Source organism: Tamandua tetradactyla, chromosome 1 (genome assembly GCF_023851605.1).
Source record: "Tamandua tetradactyla isolate mTamTet1 chromosome 1, mTamTet1.pri, whole genome shotgun sequence".
Lineage (NCBI taxonomy): Eukaryota > Metazoa > Chordata > Mammalia > Pilosa > Myrmecophagidae > Tamandua > Tamandua tetradactyla.
In genome coordinates, this window is record NC_135327.1 from 129615583 (window position 1) to 129638422 (window position 22840).

A 22840-nucleotide genomic window follows, 5' to 3' on the forward strand; every position below is an offset into this window, starting at 1 on the left:
AGTCGAGTTAATTACATAGACGTGCTTGCAGGAACTGTGCGTTTGGAGGCACAGAACCGAGACGCCCGTATTAGCTTTGAGCAACCTGCCACCAAAGAAAGGAGGGACATGAGAGCAGTATAGTCCTGGACGAGGGACACCCAAGGCAGAGTCACCCAGGCACTGGCCACCGATTCTCCTGGCTTGGTAAAGAGTTCTGCTGTGTGCTCTCCAGAGTGCACTCCACACACCTGCACCAACCCTCACCGCGTGACTGGAGGCCCCGCCCATCCCAGGCTCCCCAGAACAAGTGCTGGCAAGGAGGTGTGGAGAGGAAAAATAGACTCACTGTCCCTAAATCTGAGACGGGCTGGGGGTGAGGACGGGGAACCAGTTCATTTGGAGCTTGATAGAAGCAGACACACCTCCTCCCACTAAACCATGAGCTGTGAGGTATTCCTGAGTAGAATTTCCTTGCATCTATTTTCAAATGTTTTATTTAAAGTTTTAGGAGCACACTGAAGGTTGTAATTGAATACCAGTATCTTGCTCACTAAGATCTCGTCCTTGAAAGTTTCAAAAAAAAAAAAAAGAAAGAAACCTGTTTAGAATGGATCAGGAGCCACAACTAGACATTTTCAAAATTCCCTTCCATCTTAGGATTTTATTTCATCCTGTGACTTAGCCATGCATGAATTTTAAGGTGGGACTTTGAATTAGTATTTGATCCTAGACTTTTGTTATCTGAATATTTGTTTACTTAATGTATAAATAATAGAAAATTGATGTGTCCATCCACACTTGTGTGTGAATACTAGTGATGACCAAAAAGGACCGTAGTCTTTTTTCTCAACCAGGGCTTCACATTTGGGAAAGCTGGAGAGATCCTCACCACAAGGCTTCGGTCAATGGCTTTTAAAGCAATGCTGAGACAGGTATGTGCACTGGGGAATTGCTTCTGTTCGCCAGATTTCTTTCATTTTAAGTCTCCTCCTATTCTTATTGATGTGTGATGATTCATGTGTTCCACCCATCGCCTCCAGCCCCACCCCTTACTCTGCACACCATGTTCATGCTCAGACTGGTCAGGTCTTACAAATTGTCCTGGTCCTTCAATATCCAAGGACCACTCAGGGCTTCATAAGAGTTGGCTTAATTTTGGTTGTTTTTTTTTTTTTGGCTTATTTTGCAACTCTCTCTATCCATGTGAGTAATGTCATTTCAAGGACCTGTATCTCTTCTCTCATCTGGCACAGACCCTGGTTAGTCGTTTGAGACTCAGGATGTCTTTAAACAAGTAAACCAAGAGCATGTGGTTGGTAACATTTATGTCCCACAACTGACCAGACTAACTGTAGGTTTTCCCAAATATTGGTAATTGAGTTCATTTCTAGCTTATCTGAGCTCTGTTTTCACCTCACTTCACTCATAAATTTATTCAATCATTACCTACTGTGTACCAGAGGCTGTAATGGTACCTGGGGCTGTAACATGCATTATCTGTTCCTTGGAAAAGTCTACAGTCCAGAGCAGAACATAAGGGGACCATGTGCAAACATGAGTTTTCCATTTTTTTAGAGAAGGTCTGAGAGAGAGTCAGAATGTAATCCATCCAAATTGATAGGAATTCATTACATTCCTGTTCACGAAAGGGCATATAGCAAGTATTATATTTTGAGCAAGTCTGAGTTTGCACACTTTTTTTGGGAATCTGTTGCTATGTAGGAAAAATTATTTTATATGAAAAAAAGATGCTATGGATGAGTGGCTTATAATTAAAATAGTCTCTAAGACACATTCTCTTTGGACCTTTGTTTAAAAAAAAAGCACAGTGGGAAATGAGGACTTCTTTTCCTCTGTCCATAGCTTAAAGGCAGACGCTGTGTCCAGCCCAGCTCTACCATCCTCTTAGCTTTATGAGAGAGAACACCATATCAGGGCAGAAATGTCTGCAGTGCAGGTTGTGATGAGTGATTGGATGGAATGTCCCAGATGCTTTTAGTTTGCTGGGCTGATATGACAGGTATCACACACTACTAGGCTTAAACACGAAGGACTTACTGGCTCATAGTTTAGGATGCTAGAAGTTCAAAGTCTCTGTGGGCCACATTTCCTCCCAGAGTCTATAGTGTTCTGGTGCGAGCTTGCTGTGATCCTCGCGGTCCTCTGTCACATGGTGATCTGCCTCTCCTCTGGCCTCTCACTCCTGACTTCTGACTGAATCTGAATTTCTTCCACTTATAAGGACTCCAATCATATGGATTAAGGTCCACCCTGATTCAGTGTCGCCTCATCTCAATAGGATCTTCAGTGACCCAGTTCGCAAGCCTTTACCCCTTAACTAGTAACATCTTCAAAGGTTCTGTTTACAAATGGGTTCACTCACACAGGACCAGGGTTTAGGACTTGGACATGTCTTTATAGGGGACATGATTCAATCTCAACAGTGCACACACCCCCCAAACCTCAAGTGAAACCAGTAGGAAGCTCAACTTCAGACTGGTTGGAGCCCTCCTGCTCACTCAGAACAGTGATGTTCTCTCTGTTGCAGAAGCCAGCACAGGAGTTTGGGTTCTGGTGGACTCTGAGGGTGTATGCTCTTACCATGCTTTGTATATATATTTTTTAATGAGGATCAATAGAGTTTATCTTAGATACAATTTTAATTACGAGGGACTAGGGCTCCATACACTGCATGTGAGTTATCCCCTAAACTCCAATATCCAAATTAAGTGTGGATATTTCCTTCATATTGGAGCTTTGGGATGCTTCATTTGTTTTTTGTTTTACTTATTTTAATTTTGGACTAATTTAAACGTGCGTTTTGTGCCACAGGACATGAGCTGGTTTGATGATCACAAAAATAGTACTGGTGCACTTTCTACAAGACTTGCCATGGATGCATCCCAAGTCCAAGGAGTATGTATGGTTTTGAATAAACATAAGGCATAGCTGCATCATTTGCTTGCAGCTGGAAAGAACAGAAAACCCAACTCAGACTGGCCTAAATAATAAAAGGAAGGTTAAACTTCAGAAGTGATTGATCCACTGATTCAAAAGTGGCATCAAGGACCCAAATTCCTTCTGTGTCTGTGGCTCAGAGTGGCTTCCCATTCTCAGCACTGGCTTCATCCTAAGGCTGCTTTGCCTTGTGGTCATAAAATGGCTGCCAGTAGCAAGCAAAAACACAGACTTCATTGTTTCCTATACAGTCACAGAAAACACACGCCTGTACCTCAGTTGCCAAAGAAAACCCATCTCTCAAATCCAGGACCAACTTGGGTCATATTCCCAAATCTAAACCAATACCTATCTCCAGGGGAATGCTAGGCACTGACTGGCTTGAGTCTCCAACCCTGGAGCTGAGGTGGGAGCCTCTGAAGTTCACTGCTGTCACACAAAGGAATGGAGTATAATCTACTGCAATCTCCACGACACCAACCTTTGTCTTATGAGTGGTATAAAGAGTACTTCATCTTTACCTAGGCTTTATGGTGGTTGGTCTCTTGGATATGTAAATTCTCTCTTACGCATTTGATGCAAGAGGTCTTTAAAATTATCAGCGTACCTTGCAATTAGTTCCCCTTCGTTGTCTTCATGAAAAACTAAGTCTGCCCCACAGCCTACTCACAAAGTAGATAATTACTTGATTATGTAATATTGAATTCATACTGGCAGGAAAGAAATGAGAGTTTAAAGCCATAATAAAAAAAAGACCCTACCAGAGCATCATTAATTAAATGCATCAAAGGTAAAGGCAGGTCTCTGAGTTTATTGCAATGAAAGCAAACAAATGCTAGAACAGGCACAAACCAAACTAATAATTCTGGCCAAAATGCTAGGGCTGGAGCTAATTGATTTAGAACTTCATACACAGCTGCTCTGTTCTTTTTCTTTTCCAGGCCACAGGAACCAGGTTGGCTTTAATTGCACAAAATACAGCTAACCTTGGAACTGGTATTATCATATCATTTATCTATGGTTGGCAATTAACCCTTTTGATGTTATCGGTTGTCCCAATTATTGCTGTATCAGGAATTGTTGAAATGAAAATGTTGGCTGGAAATGCCAAAAGAGATAAAAAAGAACTGGAAACAGCTGGAAAGGTAGGTCAAATAAAGCATCAGTTACTGTATGTATTGTTTTTAGATGTGTTTGATTTGAATTGTCATACAAACATTTTAATAATTAAATGTGCTCACTACAACTAATAATCGTTAACATTGTACATGAAATATTTTACTGTATTAATTAGTAATGTGTGGAATTTGCAAATAAAATAATTGGTGGGAAGCTTTTATCCCACAGCAAGTATTTAATGCATGGTTACTATAAGAATTTATGATTTTTCAAAATGCATTTCATCGAATAAAGGGCATCCATATGTCATTGTTAGGACAAGTATCACTACCATTTTCCAGATGAGGAGAGTATAAGCCAGAGAATATAAGTGAATTTTCAAGGTAGGACACTTGCCAATTCTTAAGAGACAGTTCGTTTCTTCTTGGCTGGGGTTTCTATAATTATTGTATGCAGTCACCAGGTAGCAATTTTGTGGTTCTAATTAAAAGACCATTGGGCTAACATTTACTTGAGTGCTTACTATGTGTAATTATTGTGCTAAATATTTATATGCACCAACTCATTAAACATTCACAATAATTCTATGGAGCAGGTAACACAAGACTAATTTTACAAATGAGGAACCTGGGGCTCAAACAAAAGTTGAACGTAGGGAGAGAACTGTGGGAAGATGACAGAGTAAGAATCTCCAGGATACAGTTCCCCCACCATAACAACTATCAAACAGGCAGGAGCTGTCGGAATAAACTATTTTGAATCTCAGACTCCAGCAGAACACCACATAGCAACTAGGGAAGATGGGAAGGAGAGGCTGGTAAATTACGGCAGAGAACAGTAAATTGCTCTCCTGCCCTGCAGTTACTGGCACCCATCCCCCACTTTTGTGGCAGAACACAGTGGTGTCTGGCTCCTGGCCAGCTCACTGGCAACAGAAAGGGATGTAAAGAAGCCGCCTCCCCAAGATCAAGAGAGTGCACAGGATGATCACTGATGAGGGCTTTTGATTAGTGACTTCAGATCGCTCAAGACCCTGCTCTGAGGGTGGCCATTGTGCCAACCTGGACAAAGTCAGCTGAGGAGACTTAAGGATACTGAGTCCTCAGAGCTGCAGGGGATAGTGAAGAGCTGTATTTGTTAGGCAGGTCAAGAAAGCACAACTTTGGGGATCTGTAAAGAACTTCCTGGCATCCTACCTAATCCTCTACCCAAGGTACTTTGGAGCTGGCCTGTGTTGCTTCATGACTCCTTGGCCTTGTTCCAGCTGGGAAACACTGACTTGAGGAACTCCTCCCTAGGATGTGCTCCCTTTCCCAGAATTTGGCCTCCAAACAAAAGCAGCTTGAGACAACCAAAGCAGTATAAGAAACAATTGAAGCAGACAGCATGGGGCAAATGTTCACCAGTGGTAGACACCTATCTCCGGGGAAGTAGAGGGATGTTCAAACTCCTGTAAACATGGAACTCCAAAGCAACTAGCAGGCAAGGCCCAGGACAAGAGACAGACCCGGAAAATACAGGAAGGACCCTGCACCTTGCATTTGCTGTGGGCAGACCTTCCTGATAGGAGGGCTGACACACAAGAAAACCTCAGTCATATCACCAACTCCTTACGAAATCAAGGAACCCATCCATTAAAAATAATAAATCCCAGAACTAACTGTCTAAAATATGTAAATGTTCATTGTACACCAGAAGATTACAAGACAAACAGGAATTGATGATCCATCCAGAGGAAGAAGATAAAAATCCAGAAAACACCAATGAAGAAACTAGACTGGATATACCAAAGACTTTTAAAGAAAAGATCTTTAAAATGCTAAAGGATTCCTGGCCCATGCACTCCCTCCCCTCCCCCCCCAAAAAAGGAAAATACAAAGAAAGAACTGTTTCAGGAAAACAGTGAATGACCAATATGAGAATTTTAATAAAGAGATAAAAAAGGAACCAAACAACTTCTGGAGTTACAGAACACAATAACAGAAAAGAAAAATTCCTGGGAGGGTTTCAATAGCAGATTGGAGCTGGCAGAAGAAGGAATCAGTGGGCTCAAAGACAAAATAGTTGAAAAGAGCCAGGCTGGGGAGCAGAAAGTAATAAGAAATATTAAAAGCAAAAATAGCCTAAAGGTGGTGCAACAGTGGCTCAGTGGCAGAATTCTTGACTGCCATGGCAGAGATCCAGGTTCAATTCCCAGAGCCTGCCCATGCCAAAAAAAAAAAACCTAAGACACCTCTTGGACACCTTCAAGCAAGCGAATATATGCATTATGGGAGTCCTAGAAGGAGAAGAAAGAGAGAAAGGGGCAGAAGGAATATTCAAAGAAATAATGACAGAGAACTTCCCAAACTTAGAAAAGGATGTTAATATCCAAGAAGCCCAGAGAACACCAAACAGGATACGAATGTAAAAAAGATAAACCCTGTCATATACTGATCACACTATCAATTGCACAGGATGAGGAGTTCTGAAAGCTGCAAGAGAAAAGCTACATGTTATGTACAAGGGAGTCCATTAGATTGAGTTCTGATTTCTCATCAGAAACCATGGAGGCAAGAAGGCAGTGGGTTGAAATACTTAAAGTGCTGAAAGAAAACAACTGCCAACCAAGAATTTTATATCTGATGAGACATTCTTTCAAAAATGAGGGAGAGATTAAGATATTCTCAGATAGACAAAAGCTGAGGGATTTCATCACCATAGACCTTCCCTATAAGAAATGATAAAGGGAGTTCTTCAGGGTGAAAAGAAAGGATACTGGATAGTGGTTCAAAGCAGCATAAAGAAATAAAGACCTGTAGTAAAGATAACCATTTGGGTAATTATAAAAGCTGTGTTATTGTAGTGGATTGTTTGGTATGTATTTTGGTTTGCTAAAGCTGCCACAATACAATATAACAGAAATGGACTGGCTTTCAACAATGGGAATTTATTAGCTGGCAAATTTATAGTTCTAGGGCCATGAAAACGTCCCAATTAAGTCATCAATAGGACAGTAACTTCTCTGGACTGGTTACCAGCCAACTTGGGCTCCTCTGTTATCAGACAGCAAGACATATAAAGACATCTGCTGGTTATCCTTTCCCAGATTTGGTTACTTCAGCTTCTATCTTCCCCATCATGGCTTTTTCTCTAAATGACTCAGGGTGTTTTTCTCTCTTAGCTTCTCCAGGGCTTTTTTTTTTCTTTCTGTGAGCTTCTCAGAAAAGCTTCCGTATGTGTTTTATCCTCTTATAAAGAACTCCAGTAAGAGGATTAAGACCCACCTTGAATGAGGTGGATCACATCTCAGTTGAAATAACCTAATCAAAAGTCCCATCTACAATAGGTCTGTACCCACAGGTATGGATTAAAAGAACATGATCCTTTTCAGGGTACATATAGCTTCCAAACTACCACAGTATGTTACACTTCTTACTTCCTAAAGGTGCTAAAATGTAAATGTGTAAAATTTAATGATAATCTTTGCTTTTAGATATATAATGTACAAAGAATTTCCAAAACAATAAAACTTACCAGGGCTAAATGGTAAAATGGCAGAAGAAAGTCCTGCATTATCAGTAGTGATGTTAAATGTAAATGGATTAAACTCTCCAATCAAAAGACAGATTGGCAAGCCCAGCGCTATGCTATCTGCAGATATCTCACCTTAAATTCAAAGTCATAAAAGTAGGTTGAAAGCAAAAGACTGGAAAAATTCTCTTTGGTTACCAAATAGTAACAAAAGAGAGCTGGTGTGGCTATAGTAATATCAGATAAAATAGACTTTAAATAAAAACTGTTATGAGGGACAAATTATATGCTGTAATTATACTTAATTATATGCTGATAAAAGGGTCAATTCAACAAGAAGGTATAACAATTATAAATACATATGCATATAACAGCAGAGCCTCAAAATATCTGAGGCAAATACTGATAGATTAGAAGGGAGAAATTGACAGTTCTATATTAATAATAGGAGACTTAATTATACCACTTTCAATAATGGATAGAAAATCTAGACCAAAGATCAATATGGAATCCAAGACTTGAACAACACTCTAAACTAACTAGACCTAATAGAAATATACAGGTCAAATTCTTAGAAACACACAAACTACCTACCTACGCTGACTCAAGAAGAAATAGATTGCAAGAGACCAATAATAAGTAAAGATACTGAATCAGTAATCAAAAACTTCCCAACAAAGAAAAGCCTGGGACCAGGTGTCTTCTTGGGGAAATTTTACCAAGCATTTCAAGAAGAATTTATATTAATCCTGCTCACTCTCTTCCAAATAATCAAAGAAGGACCACTCCCTAATTCCTTCCATGGGATCAACATCACCTTCATACCAAAGCCAGATAAAGATGCCATAAGCAAAGAAAATATCTCCTAAAATCTAATATTTTCTTAAAATCTGATGATTTTTAGATGCAAAAAATCCTCAACAAATATGAGAAAATCAAATCCAAAAGCACATTAAAAGAATTATACACCATGATCAAGTGGGATTTATCCCAGGTGTGCAAGGGTGATTCCATATAAGAAAATCAATTAATGTAATACTCCACATTAACAGAAGGAAGGGAGAGAAAAGCCATTATCATCTATTGATGCAGAAAAGGAATTTGACAAAATCCACCACTGTTTCTTGATAAAAACACTTAGAAAACCAGGAATAAAAGGAAACTTCCTTAATATGATAAAGGGCATATATAAAAAGCCCACAGCTAACATTTTACTTAACGATGAAAGACTGAAAACTTATCCTCTAGGATCAGTGGACAGGGTATCCACTGTCACTATAGTTATTCAACATTGTACTGTAAGTTCAAGTCAGAGCAGTGAGGCTAGAGAAAGAAATAAAAGTCATCCTAGTTGGGAAGGAAGAAGTAAAACTTTCCCTATTTACAGATGACATGATCCTGTATACAGAATGCTACTAGAGCTAATAAATGAATTCAGTAAAGTGGCAGGTACAAGATTAACACCCCAAAATCGGTAGGGTTTGTATAAAGAAATCAAGAAGAAATTCAATTCACCATAGTAACCAAAATAATTAAATATCTAGGAATAAATCTAACCAAGGATGTAAAGGAATTGTACATGTAAAACACTTGTATACAGAAAACATATCATAAAACATTGCCAAAAGAAATCAAGGAAGACTTAAATAAATGGAAGGATAGTCATGTTCATGGGTTGGAAGGCTAAACATTAAGATATCAGTTCTATCCAAAGTGATTTACAGATTCAACACAATCCCAATCAAACTTCCAACAGCCTTCTTTGCAGAAATGGAAAAGCCCATCATCAAATTTGTATGGAAGGGTAGGGGGCTCCAAATAGCCAAAGCCATCTTGAAAAAGAATGTAGTTGGAGGGCTCATACTTCCTGATCTTAAAATTTATTACAAAGCCACAATAATCAAATTGTGTGGTACGGGCACAAGAACAGACATCTAGATCAATGGAATTGAGTTGAGAGCTCAGAAATCAATCCTCACAGTTAGGGTCAACTGATTTTTAACAAGGATGACAACACCTCACAATTAGAAGATAAATGGTAACAAATGGTGCTGGGAAAACTGACTCTCCATTTGCAAAAGAATGAAAAGGTACTTTTACCTCATACCTTATACAAAAAATCAACTCAAAATGGAACAAAGACCTAAATATAAGAGTCAGAAATATCAAACTCCTAGAAGAACACATAGGAAAGCATCTTTAGGACTCTGTGTTAAGCAATGATTTCTTACACTTTTTACCCAAAGCACAAGCAACAAAAGAAAAAAATAGTAAGTGGGGCCTCATCAAAATTAAAAACTTTGGTGACTCAAAGGACTTTATCATGAAAGTAAATCACAATCTACACAACTGCAGAAAATATTTGAAAACCACGTATTGCATAAAGATTTAATATCCAGAATATATAAAGAAAACTTTCAACTTAACAAAAAGACATACAACTCAATTGAAAAATGGGGAAAAGATTTGAATATACATCTTGTCAAAGATATACAGATGACCAAAAAGCACATAAAAAGATGCTTACTATCATTAGCCTTCAGGGAAATGCAAACCCCAAATCACAACGCGATACCACTTCATACCCACTAGAATGGCTACTGTTAAAAAAAAAGCATACAAACAAACAAAAAACAGAAAATTACAAGTGTTGGAGAGGGTGTGGAGAAATAGGACCTCGTTCTTTGCTGGTGGCAATGTAAAATGGTACAGCTGCTGTGGAGGGTAGTTTGGCAGTTCCTCAGAAAGTACAGAATTGCCATATGACCCAGCAATCCCACTACAGGGTATACCCAAAAGAATGGAGAGCAAGGGTTCCAGCAGATATCTTCACACTGATGTTCACAGCAGCCATATTCATAATTACCAAAAGATAGAAGCAATTCAAGTGACCATCAACTGATGAACGTGTAAAGGAAATGTGGTATATACACACAATGGAATATTAATCAGCTGTTAAAAAGGAATGCATTTCTGATTCATGTGACAACATGGATTAACCCTGAAGACTTCATTTTGAGTGAAATAAGCTAGACACAAAAGTACAAATGTTCTTTTATCTCACTAATATGAAATAATTAGAATAAGCAAACTCATAGAAAATCTAGAATATAGGTTACTAGGAGACAGGGTGGGAATAAAGCATAGGGAGTCAGGGCTTAAAATGTATAGAGTTCCTATTTGGAACAATGAAAGTGCTTTGGTAATGGATGGCAGTAATAGTAGCAAAACATTGTGAACATAATCAACAGCACTGAAATATTTATCTGAATGTGGTTAGAAGGGGGAATTGTTAGGTTCTTTATATGGTAATAGAATAATAATTCCAAAAAAATTCCATGGAACTGCACTACAAGTGAACCCTAAGTTAAACCATGGACTACGGTTAATAGTACACTTATAAAAAGTCTATCATCAGTTGTAACAAACGTACACACCAATGTAAGGTGTTAATAATAGAGTAGAGAGTGGGTATCTTGTATTTTAGGCATGAACTTTTCTAATAATAATAATAAATAATAATTTTTAAAAAGCTGAAAGTCGGGCTAGGATCCAAGTCCAAGTCTGTCTGATTTCAAAACTCTTAACAACTCTACTGGATGGCCTGTTTGCATGTGTTTTAATGTGTCTAAATTCACAGTGTTAGTTGTTAGGGAAATGATGCCTAACTCAACCATAGCAAGTAGCAAAGAGGTTCTTCCTTTCCCTCTGAACCCCCTTTTTCCACATTTCAGAAGGAGAAATGGCCAACTAGATAGAATGAGGATAAATGTGTCTTAGACTAGTAACTTGAAAGAAAACATCTTGCATCTAGTTAAGATAATGGAGTCAACTTTTTAAAAAATAGTTAACACAAAAATTATCAGAATTTTGGTAGGTGTAGGACAGTTAGAATTGAACAGCATGGCAAGCAAAACAAACAAAACAAAAACCTTGCATTATTAGTCTTGGCCTTGCTACTTGGTTTGTGATTCTGGAGAAGATCCCCGATTTCTCTGGTGCTCATTTTATACTTTTGTTGAATAAGAAATTGTGCCAGATAATGTCATACATTCCTTCTAGGAAAACTCTTATTATCTAAGGATCAGAGAATGAATAACTCAGACTGATTAGTCTGAGATTATTTTTAGTAGATACTCTATCAGGGTTTTTTTTTAATATGAAAGATTGAATATTTTAAATGATTTTAATTATCAACAATTCAATCATAGCTCAATTTTGTTCACTCAGTCAGCTCTTGATTAACTGAGAGAATTAAAGTAAGAAAGAAGATCCTGGAACCCTCCCAAATAACATGTTCAAAAAAGAAAACTCTCATTTACCTGGGTATAGATTAACCATGGCTAAAGTGCATCAGGGACTTCTTCAGTATGTTTGCATTCCCAGTTTTAAATTCTTACAAAATGATTTGGTAAGGAGAGTGTTGATTGCTGGGTAGTTAGTTGGCTGAGGAGCCTGCATAGGCAGTTCCTGCCTCAGGCCCCGCTTAATTACTGAGATTAGGGATCTGCTACACCAGAGTTAACTTGACAAAGCATAATCTATTGCCAGAAAATCAATAATTGGCTGTAATGTCATTAACAAATAATTCTCCTTGTGTAAATTACAAAACAGGGGAAACAGAATGGCATAATCTGCTAAAAACATGAATTTGGCATCAAACGGCCTGGTATGGAATCCTCATTCTCCTACTTACTAACCCTAGTGGTTTGGGCAAGTCATTTAACCTTTCTAATCCTCAGTTCTAAACCTCATCTGAAAAAGTTAGAATAATCATCATCTACCTGACTTGGTTATTGTGAGGGTAAATGAGGTCATGTCAGTAAATGAGATAATACCTGCATATGGTAAGACGTCAGTAAGAATTCTCTACTCTGGCTATTATTACCATGTTAGGTTTTCATTTATAATAAGAATATAAGGTTATTCAGCCTAAAGCAACAAATATCTTGCTTCTACCTGGTTATATAAGCTGAGGACTGAGATAAAAGTCTTATCCCAAAGCTGATAAAATGAACATTTTAAATGAAAATATTATGCTTCCTGCATTAGTGGTTTAGATGACTCAAATGCTGAACTGTGATTTAGGTTAAATAGCTAAGCCACAGACTGTTAACATTAGTCAAAGGGCTGTTTGGTTGTAAGAATAAGAAAACTGCTCTTGCTGGTTTGGGCAAAGGAGAGTTGATGTAAGGACATGCAGAAGAGTGGGAAATATTGCCAGGTTTGGATTAACTGGAAAGTCACCAGCAGCTCCCCTGTTAGAACCACAATCTCTATAGTCTTCAAGTCTCTCTACACATCTGCTCCATTCTCAATTTCTGTATGTTCAGACCAGCTTCCTACACTTACTACTGTGGCTTCCCCAGTGTTGACCTTAGCCTCTGAATCCACTGGACTTCCCACTTCAAGTAATCACCTCCAGGTCCAGAAGAATGAATCTGATTTAATCAGGTGTACATCCTTGGATTTAATCAGTATGGCCACGTATGGCGGGTCATGTTGCTCTTAGACTCTCCTTCCCAATTGTGGATGGACAGTTTCTCTAAGAAGGGGTGTTCTCAGGAAGAAGTGATTGTCATCTCCAGAAGACCCTTAGAAATGATTAAGCCTAATCCTTTCTTCCTGGATCCTGCCCTATGAAGAAAGCAAAGCCCCAAAGGAGTTGTGACTTAGACTGGTCATATGACTGCCAGTTGACAGGGCTGGGGAATCAGGTCCCTGGTGCCCAGGTAGGGTTCTTGCCCTAAGTTGGTCAGCCTCCCTAGATGATTAGGCATATGAAACCTTGCCCACCATATGAAGTGCAATCCAAACTGCTTTGAAGAATGCCAGTTTTGTTCTAGGACTGGTCTTGAATACATTAAGCCTTTTGCTTTCCACATTGGAGGAACTTAAAACCTGTTAACGTAACCTTCATGATTCTTCTGACACAGCCCTAAATCCTATATTTTTCATTATCTCAGAAATAAAAGCCTCCCTTCTATTGATGGTCTGTTCTATGTTACAGATTGCAACAGAGGCAATAGAAAATATTAGGACAGTTGTATCCTTGACCCAGGAAAGAAAATTTGAATCAATGTATGTCGAAAAATTGTATGGGCCTTACAGGTAATAAATATACGGTTGTTAATAAGAACCTAATGTTTTCCTAAGACTGAACACAAAAGATGGTAAAAATTCTACTGTTCCAAACAATGATATGACTATAAGAATGACATTTTTTCGACAATCTCACTGAAAGTAAATGATGCATCTGGGCTGCAAGATTGGATTTCTACTTCTCTTACAAAAACAGTAAGAATGAGTCTCCAAGAGCTCAGAGGTACAGAACACTACAGAATGTTTGGTTGCCAGTACAAGCAACATATATAACCCAACTGGATGATTAAGATAGCGCATTCTTTTAGAGAATGGCTCAAACTTTTATTTTAGGGAACTGTGTAGAATGAACCAAAGATGAGATATGCTATTCGGTATAAAATATTTCATCTGTTCTCTGGATGAGGCCCAGATCCAATCCACTCTGAATACCAAGACTTAAAGTCTATTTCACTGATTTACAGTTGAGCGATTCAAGAAATTCCTGGTGGCACTATTTACCACTTATTTCCACTGTGGCCTATTTTTATAAATGAATATATTTTAACATTAACAAAATTGAACACAATTTAGATTACAAATTTGTAGACTGGAGCAATAGTTTTGAACACTTACAAATTTGAACAGGGAGCCTTGAAATTCTCAATTTATTCCATCTTCTCAGTTATGTAGAATTGCTTGATACTAAAGAGCTTACAGCTACATGTCTTCTGTCCATTTGATGGTTAACATATAAAATACATGAACCACTACCGATAACCTTATGGCTTATTTTGAACTTCAGGAGAATTAAGGAATAATATAAACCTGAAGCTGATTATTAACTTGGTTATAATTTAAAGATTCAATAGCATTGTAAAATTTTTGGTACCATTAAGTATTTTAACACCAAGCACATAGATTAAGCTATCCAAATCAGTAATACTTCAAATTTTCCCTCTTGCCAGATGCTTTCCTTCTAATCTGAGAGTAAATAAATTATGGTTCTTTTGGAAGATTTAGAAGATGATAAGATATAGCATGAGTTATATAATAGTTAGAAATGGTGCAAAACAAACCAAATATGAGTACAGTGGGATTTAGTGCACAGAAGGGCTTCTGGTGTGTGCCTATATAAACCTATCTTTTGTGATAGTGACCCTATCTTTTGTGAATCTGAAAGATGATTTTTGATATGAGATTATAACTACTTTCAGGAGAATAGATGATACTACTACAGAAACCACATCTTGCAGACAGTTCAAACTTTAGTTCTATTTAGAACTAAGTAACCATATGACATGGTTATTGTGTCATATTTTTGACACAATAATCATGTTTACATCACAGGAACATCTGAGTTATCAGATATTACAGTATAATAATAATAATAACAGCTATCATTTGAGCAATTGCTTGGTCAGTAGGCATTGTGGCAGGCATTTATCTAGATTTAGTTCTCAAACAATTCTACATTATACTGATTGTTCCCATTTTACAAATCAGAAAATTGATGCTGAGAGAGGTTCAGTCACTGACCCAAAGCCACACAACTAGAGGCCAGAATTCAAATTTAGGTTGGCCAGACTTAGAAGCCAAACTCTTTCCACTACATAGTGCCAAGGGAGACCAAAGAGATTGTTATGAATATATTCATTTGCCTTTCAGGAATTCTGTGCGGAAGGCACACATCTATGGAATTACTTTTAGTATTTCACAAGCATTTATGTATTTTTCCTATGCCGGCTGTTTTCGATTTGGGGCCTATCTCATAGTGAATGGACATATGCGCTTCAGAGATGTTATTCTGTAAGTAGCTTTTAAAATATTACAGTTATCCTATAATACAGTTTCCATAGATCTATGTAAAAGTTGGAGTAGGAAAAAAAAAGTCTCAATTGGCTAAAGGTAAGGTCAAGAGTTAGATTTACCATAGTATTCAACCTGGCAGGCACAGAAATCTGAAGCGTTAACCCTCCAAGTGCAGTTTAATCATCTGAATGGAGTAAAATTAACCAAGCCATGAAAATGATCATAAAACAGAATTTTAGTTACACATACAACTCCAGCCAGGCCAGCAAATTTTCTCATTGTAGTATGTAGGCAGAAACAAATACTTAGAAGTTTGCTGGTAAACTTGGACTCAAAAGAAAGGGTTAGTTTGCTATTTATATACAACCAGAAAGATGGCATTGGCATAGGGTGGGAATGCTTGAAGTGAAGTCTGGCAAAGGCCCTTTCTCCTCTCACCAGGGCTGTAAATATGCCTTCTTGCTTCTCCTTTTTTCTTGATTCCTCAATCAGACCAATTTCTCTATCTGACTGATGCATTCTTCTTTTAAAATATGCTAAGTATATTTAATTTGTTGGAGTCTATTCTTGCAAAAGGGAAGCCACTCTATTTAAGATCATTTGGCATATTTCTGCTCTGATGGATTGATTTTAAAGCAGTGGTGAATGACCATTTAGAACAGGATCAAGACAAGAAAAGTGAAAAAGTTTTAGAGTTGTTATTTTGCTTTTATTCAAAATTTAAAAAGCTTTTGAGACTCATGAAAATAGATGGCACTGCAAATGGGGAAACTGAAGAGAATTTGCTAAAGGGTCTAGTAACAAAGCCTTTGTTAGTTGACCTTATCAGTTAAGGTCAACTAACAAAGAACTAAGCAGTACCTAGGGGAGCTGTTAACACACCAGTAGTATTCAGCTAGGAACTGCTATCACCCTAAGACTAAAGGGCAAGAGCAGAGAAAGATTTTCAGATACCAACATAGGGGCCTTCTGTGCTCTTTGATGGAGAGATAAAAACACCACCATGGCAACCTGACAAGACAGAAGGCAAAGAAACAAATACCTTGGTCTTCAATTCTCTGATCCCACGCTAGCAGTACAAGGAAACGTAGAGTAGAAAGTGGAAAGTAGCTTTGGAGGGTCAAATTGAAATTATCTAGCTGGGAATACAATTTAGAGTACAACTTTATTATCTAGAAAAAATATCATTGAGATAATTGGCCCTGCTTTTTTTTTTAACCATTAAAATAGTAAATTCTGCATAAAAGGAACACGGTTTTTAAATCTTCCATACCAAAACTAGATTACAGACCATATAGAGAAACTAGGCAGTCACATGGGGGTTATTCATCACTATTTTAAAATTTAATTTTTGGTAACCAACCCTATCATTAAGTAATAGGGAGTTCCTTCCTATACTCTCCCCCAATATTATAAACAGCAACAGCAAGACCACATTTTATATCTTAGATTTAGAAGTTTGGGAAGATGAAATTTTTTTTAAAGTTCTCCATTATTACTAGATAGAAGAGATTTTTATTGGGACAACTATGTTTCAGGTAATGTCAGCAGTTACTGTAATTGGGGGGAAAAAGCTATTGCTACTAAAGGTTTATTTTCCCTAATAAAAAAAATCCTTAACTATAATGATTATCACAAAAGTTATTATAGGGGGGCGGTGCAACAGTGGCTTAATGGCAGAATTCTTGCCTGCCAGGCCGGAGACTTGGGTTTGATTCCTGGAGCGTGCCCATGCCAAAAAAAAAGAAGGAAAAGTTAGTATAGGGGAAAAAAACCCCACAAACTCAGAGTTAGAGGCATGGATTTAATAGGAAATAGTCATTCCTTGTGTGGTACCCATCAAGTCACTTAAGCACTCTGTGCTTTAGTTCCCTATACTCTAGCAAGGGTATATTACCTATTAAAATTAGTTGAGGTTACAAATCAGATTCAGTTATAAACCACTTTTGAAAAGTGAAGGACATTAGGAAGTTACATTAACTCTCTGAAATGAAAGATTCCTAAGGAAAATCAGAAGGGGAGTAGAAAAAACCAAACCCTCAGGCGGTAGGTCTCATATCACCTCTCCTCTCCCCCCTCTCCACTTCTTCTGTTAGTGGATTTCCATGGTGTAGGTGGTGGGATATGGGTAGCACTAAGGGCATAATAACATGTAAAAGGTGATGATTAAGGGAATAAAAAGATAAATATTAGTAAACAGCATGCCTGTGGGCTTTTTTATATATGCAGCTAATTATATAAACTAATTTTTAAATTCATCTACTCTGTCTAGGGTGTTTTCAGCTATGGTGTTTGGTGCATTGGCTCTAGGACACGCTAGTTCATTTGCTCCAGACTATACCAAAGCCAAGCTGTCTGCAGCCCACTTATTCATGCTGTTTGAAAGACAACCTTTGATTGACAGCTACAGTGAAGAGGGGCTGAGGCCTGTGAGTTTTCTGCTGCCTGATGAGTACTTACTTTCTTTCCTAAAGGTTTGCTGTCTGTAAGGTTGTAACTAAAGGATACATTTGTGTTGACTACATTGATATGTCTTTAGCTTACTCTGTGATATTTATATGGCAAATATTTGGCCAGTTTCCTGATATTTCAAATCTTCACAGGAGGTTTCAAAGATTCTGAAGGTTAGCACATACATACATATATTAAAAAAATCCAGATGTTCTGCAACTAAATTTCCACGAATTCCGCCAGTCATTTCTGCATGAAGGTACATAATATAATTCTGTCATGTAAATGCAATTAGCCAAAGTTGGCTTTAGCTATAACATTTTATAATGGCTGAGTTAATTAGTAAGGAGGCCACTTCTTGAGAGTTAAAATCCTATGCCATCTAAGAAGCTAATTCAAACTCATATCTGGATGTTCTTTGCATTATACAAGCTGCTGCACAGCTGTATGTAGAAGCAGTATAGGTAGAGTTGGGATTTACACAGTTTTTCAAGGACTTTACCACGTATTTCATGTTCTGAGAAAATTCCTGTGCTCAGTGATTGATAGAAAGAGGGTTCCAGGGCTTAAGACAAGGGCTGACGACAGACTGCAAGTAGAAACTGCTACTAAATGCCCAAGCCTTTGAGCCAAAGACAAAAGAGCCACCGGCTCAGCTCCAGCCTCAGAATCAATGGCTGGGAAAGCTAAACGTTGGTCTGAAAGAACCAGTCATTGAGTTTAGATAACAGTTCTCTCTCTTATAACTTTCTAATCTAATCTAACCTGTAACCCCATTTCCCATCTTCACTGTATACAATAGCATCTTACTATAAATATTAACAGGTGCCAGCACTGCACTGTATATAAATTTTATATTTCTCTTCTGCAGTCTTTGGTAAAGCTTCCTTAAAGTAATACTTCTTATCAAACCAAGTGTAATAGCAACATTTAAACAATTATTTTTTAGGCTAAGTTTGAAGGAAATGTGACATTTAATGAAGTCGTGTTCAACTATCCCACCCGGCCAAATGTGCCAGTGCTTCGGGGGCTGAGCCTGGCGGTGAGGAAGGGACAGACTCTGGCGCTGGTGGGCAGCAGTGGCTGCGGGAAGAGCACCGTGGTCCAGCTCCTCGAGCGCTTCTATGACCCCGTGGGTGGAACAGTGGTGAGTGCACTTTCTTAGTAATCTGGTTTTAGGCTATATTTTAAGTGGACAAACCAATATTGTCATGATGAAAAAAAAAAACTGGAGTGAGGACAGGTAATCCTATCTGAAAAATGACCACGTTCTGTAAACCCCAAACTGGCACCCATAGCCAGATCGATAAATGGGGACTATAGTGCTGAATGTCTGGCATTTAACCTGGCTCAGAAAATAAGAATATAAAGTTGATCCTACCATGCCAAAGACCTTTAGGTCCATCAGACCCCCCTGAGTGAACACCCATTTATTAGTGCCTTAAAATAAACCACAACTCTAGCCAACATTCCAAGTTGACTACTAAGACACACTGTGTAATCCCTCTCTGTCTCTTTTGCTTTGCCTTCTCTCTCTAATCCTGAACTATAGGCTCTTTAACTTTAACATTGATCTTCAATCTCCAGCCCTTTCATGTTTGGCTTTCGTCATTTATTTTCTGATAACTAGCCCCCTGCTGTCTTCCATGATGAATAGCAGCTCTTACCAATAATGGCAGCACCTCTCCTTACTGTGGCAAGGCACCCACTGATGGAGGCTTAGTCCTGGTCTAAAGCACTCCCTCCCCGATTAATTTGAAGGGCAAGCCTACCCCCATCTAGATAGTCATCAAAATATTAAACCTTGTTTTTAGTTGTTTTGCCCCAGGATATCTTATACTATTAAAATCATCATGCAGATCTAAATAGAGGAAACCATCTCAACAAACTCTGTAGGGAATGGCTACTAATGCAATGGTGGATATTTTTCCTGTAAGAAAGATCGATTCATTGGACTTATAATGTCTATTCCTTCCCCTGTGACCTTCTTACCTTGAAAGAAGCATTAGTCACTGAATCACAAAGCTCCTCTAGGAGCACCATGCCTTCTACTTATAGCAAACAAAGCAAAAAGTCAAAACTGCCACCAACAAAAACCTTCTCCCAAGTCCACTGCCCTTTGATCTTGTTCACTTTCTATTGAACTTTGTCCTTCAGCATTATCAGAAAAGGAAGAGGGGGAGAAGTTAAAGTTTGGCTGTTCTCACCAGACAAGAGGGAGGGGTAGGATAGGAGTTAGCTGACTTTCAGAATTTGGTGTGCCTGGGGGAGGGGAATATAGTCTAGCTGAAAGTTTGGAGTCATTCAGGGTTCAGCAGATCTGAGTGGCAGAGATGCTTAGAGGAGGGCAGATAAAGGCAAAGAAAGGTGTATGGAGTGACAGGGCCAATGGTGTTAGAAAGAATGCTACCATCTTGCAATTTAGACCAAGATAGTATAAATGCCATAAAAAACCCATCTTGTTGGATATGTCAGCTGTCAACAGTTTAACTGCTTAGAGGGTGTTTGGCCTGTTGTTTTACAACTGCTGTTGCACACATCCAACATCCATCCAAAGTGGTTAATCTAGTAACTTACTATTCAATGTTTTTTGTTGTTACAATTTGTGGACTTTGGTTTTCAGCTTCTAGATGGTCAAGAAGCAAAAAAACTCAATATCCAGTGGCTCAGAGCCCAAATTGGAATTGTGTCCCAGGAGCCCATACTGTTTGACTGCAGCATTGCTGAGAATATTGCCTATGGTGACAATAGCCGGGTCATATCACTGGATGAAATTGTGAATGCCGCCAAAGCAGCCAACATACACCCTTTTATTGAGACGTTACCCCACGTAAGTTATCTGGCAATACCCCAAGTAAGATATCTAGCAACTTCTTTGGCTGAAATCAAACTTTTTTCAACTCCAAAATGGTCCCCAATTTATACATCAGTGACGGCTTATAATAGAATTTAAGTCTACTTATGAGCATGTGACCTGGACAAGACACTTAATTTCACGAGACCAAGTTTCCTTACTGGTAAATGGAATATCAGATGTCATGTCTGCCTCACACAAATGTTGTGAGAAGCAGATGATGTGATGTAGGCTCAAAACACCTTTTCTCAGGCTGCATATTGGTTGTTGTGAGCTGTGTTCAGCTGTCGTTTGGTTTAGCCTTTATGGTATTTTTTTAAGTAAACTTTTTAAGATAGTTGGAGATTCACATGAAATTAGAAGGAAGTACAGAGAGATTCCCATCCACCCTTTTACACAGTTTCCCCTAATGACAGCATCTTGCAAAACTATAGTACAATATGACAACTAAGATACTGACATTGGTACTATTCATCGATTTTATTCAGATTTTCCCAGTTTTACTTGAACTCATTTGTGTATGAGTATTTAGTTCTGTGTAGTTTTCTTGCATGTATAGATTCAAGAATCCACCTCCACAATCAAGATACAGAGCAATTCCATCATCCCCCAAAATCATTCATTTTGCCCTTTTATAGTCACACAGCCACACCCACCTTCCTCTCACACTCACCACTTCCCTATTGTGTCTATCTCTACATCCCCTGGCAACCACTAATCTGCTCTCCATTTCTGTGATTTTATAGATTACAACTGATATATAAATGGAATCAAACAGTATGTAATTTGGGGGATTAACTTTTTTCACTCAGCATATTTCTCTGGAGATTCACCCAACTTGTGTGTATCTACAATTCATTCCTTTTGTAACTGAGTAGTATTCCATGGTATAGATGTTTCACAGTTTAACTATTCACCTGAGTTGCTTCCAGTTTGGGGATATTATGAATGAAGCTGCTATAATGATTTGTGTATCATGTTTTTTCAAACATTGTGTGAACCTACATGTTTATTTCTCTGGAGTAAACAAGCAGGAGTGCAATTGCTGGGTTGTATGTTTAGTTTTATGAGAAACTGCCCAACTTCTTTCAGAGCAGCTGTACCATCTTACAGTCCCACCAACAATATGGGAGTGATGCAGTTCCTCTAATCTTTATCAACATTTGCTGTTGCACTATTTTTTAATTATGATAGGTGTGTAATATCTCATTGTGGTTTTAATGAATTTGCATGTTTCTAATAGCAAATGATACTGAACATCTTATTTGCCATTATATGTCCTTCTTTGGTGAAATATCTCACATCCTTTGGCCCATTTTTAAATTTAGGAATTTTTGCTTTTACCGTTAAGTTTGAGTTCTTTACATATTCTAAATACTAGTCCTTTGTCAGATATATGGCTTGCAAACATTCTCATTCTCTTAACAGAGTCTTTTGCAGAACAGAATTTTTAATTCTGATGAGATACAATTTATCAATTTTTCTTTAATATGAATTGTGCTTTTGGTGTCAGATGTAAGAACTCTTTCCCCAGCCCTAGATGCAGAGATTTTCTCCATTGTTTTTCTAGAATTTGTATAGTTTTGTTATACACTTAAGTCCATGATCCATTTTGAGTTAATTTTTGTATAAAGTTGGCTTTTTAATGCTTAATTTTATTCCTCTGGAATGGACATGTACTCTTCAGTTTCCATCGTTTCCAACATTCCTTATTACCTTTTATTCAGTCCATTCTCACACTTTTTTCTCCTGCTTGGCATTTGAGTTTCTCACCGCTACAGTACAAATGTAAGAAGAGTTATTAGCAAACAGTTGCACCCTCATTATAGCTGCTGTAGATAGCAGTAACCAAAGTGTAATGAGGTTAATGTCGATTTGAAAAATATCTGAGTTCAGTGAAACCATTTGCTTTGGTGACTAGTAAACATGAGGAGTCTAAGAAAAAAAGACTTGAGCTCCTTAAAAGTGATGGCAGAGGTCATTCTTTTTGTGGCATTCAGTGAGAATCAGTCGTCAAAGAGGTGGCATTCATCCTACGACATAGTGGATTAAACTGAAGTAGAACTAGAT

General features: G+C 38.1%; 1 protein-coding gene across 2 annotated transcripts in view; it reads left to right on the forward strand.

Annotated features, from left to right (window-relative positions):
- The window catches only part of ABCB4 (ATP binding cassette subfamily B member 4), an 84453-nt gene that overhangs the window by 58091 nt on the left and 3522 nt on the right, over nt 1-22840 (forward strand). For both annotated transcript variants that reach the window (XM_077147967.1, XM_077148033.1), the window contains 8 exons: nt 837-914; nt 2815-2898; nt 3882-4085; nt 13583-13683; nt 15322-15462; nt 17738-17894; nt 18866-19063; nt 20540-20746. In XM_077147967.1, coding sequence (XP_077004082.1) covers nt 837-914; nt 2815-2898; nt 3882-4085; nt 13583-13683; nt 15322-15462; nt 17738-17894; nt 18866-19063; nt 20540-20746 — 1170 coding nt within the window. The remainder of the gene's footprint in view (nt 1-836; nt 915-2814; nt 2899-3881; nt 4086-13582; nt 13684-15321; nt 15463-17737; nt 17895-18865; nt 19064-20539; nt 20747-22840) is intronic.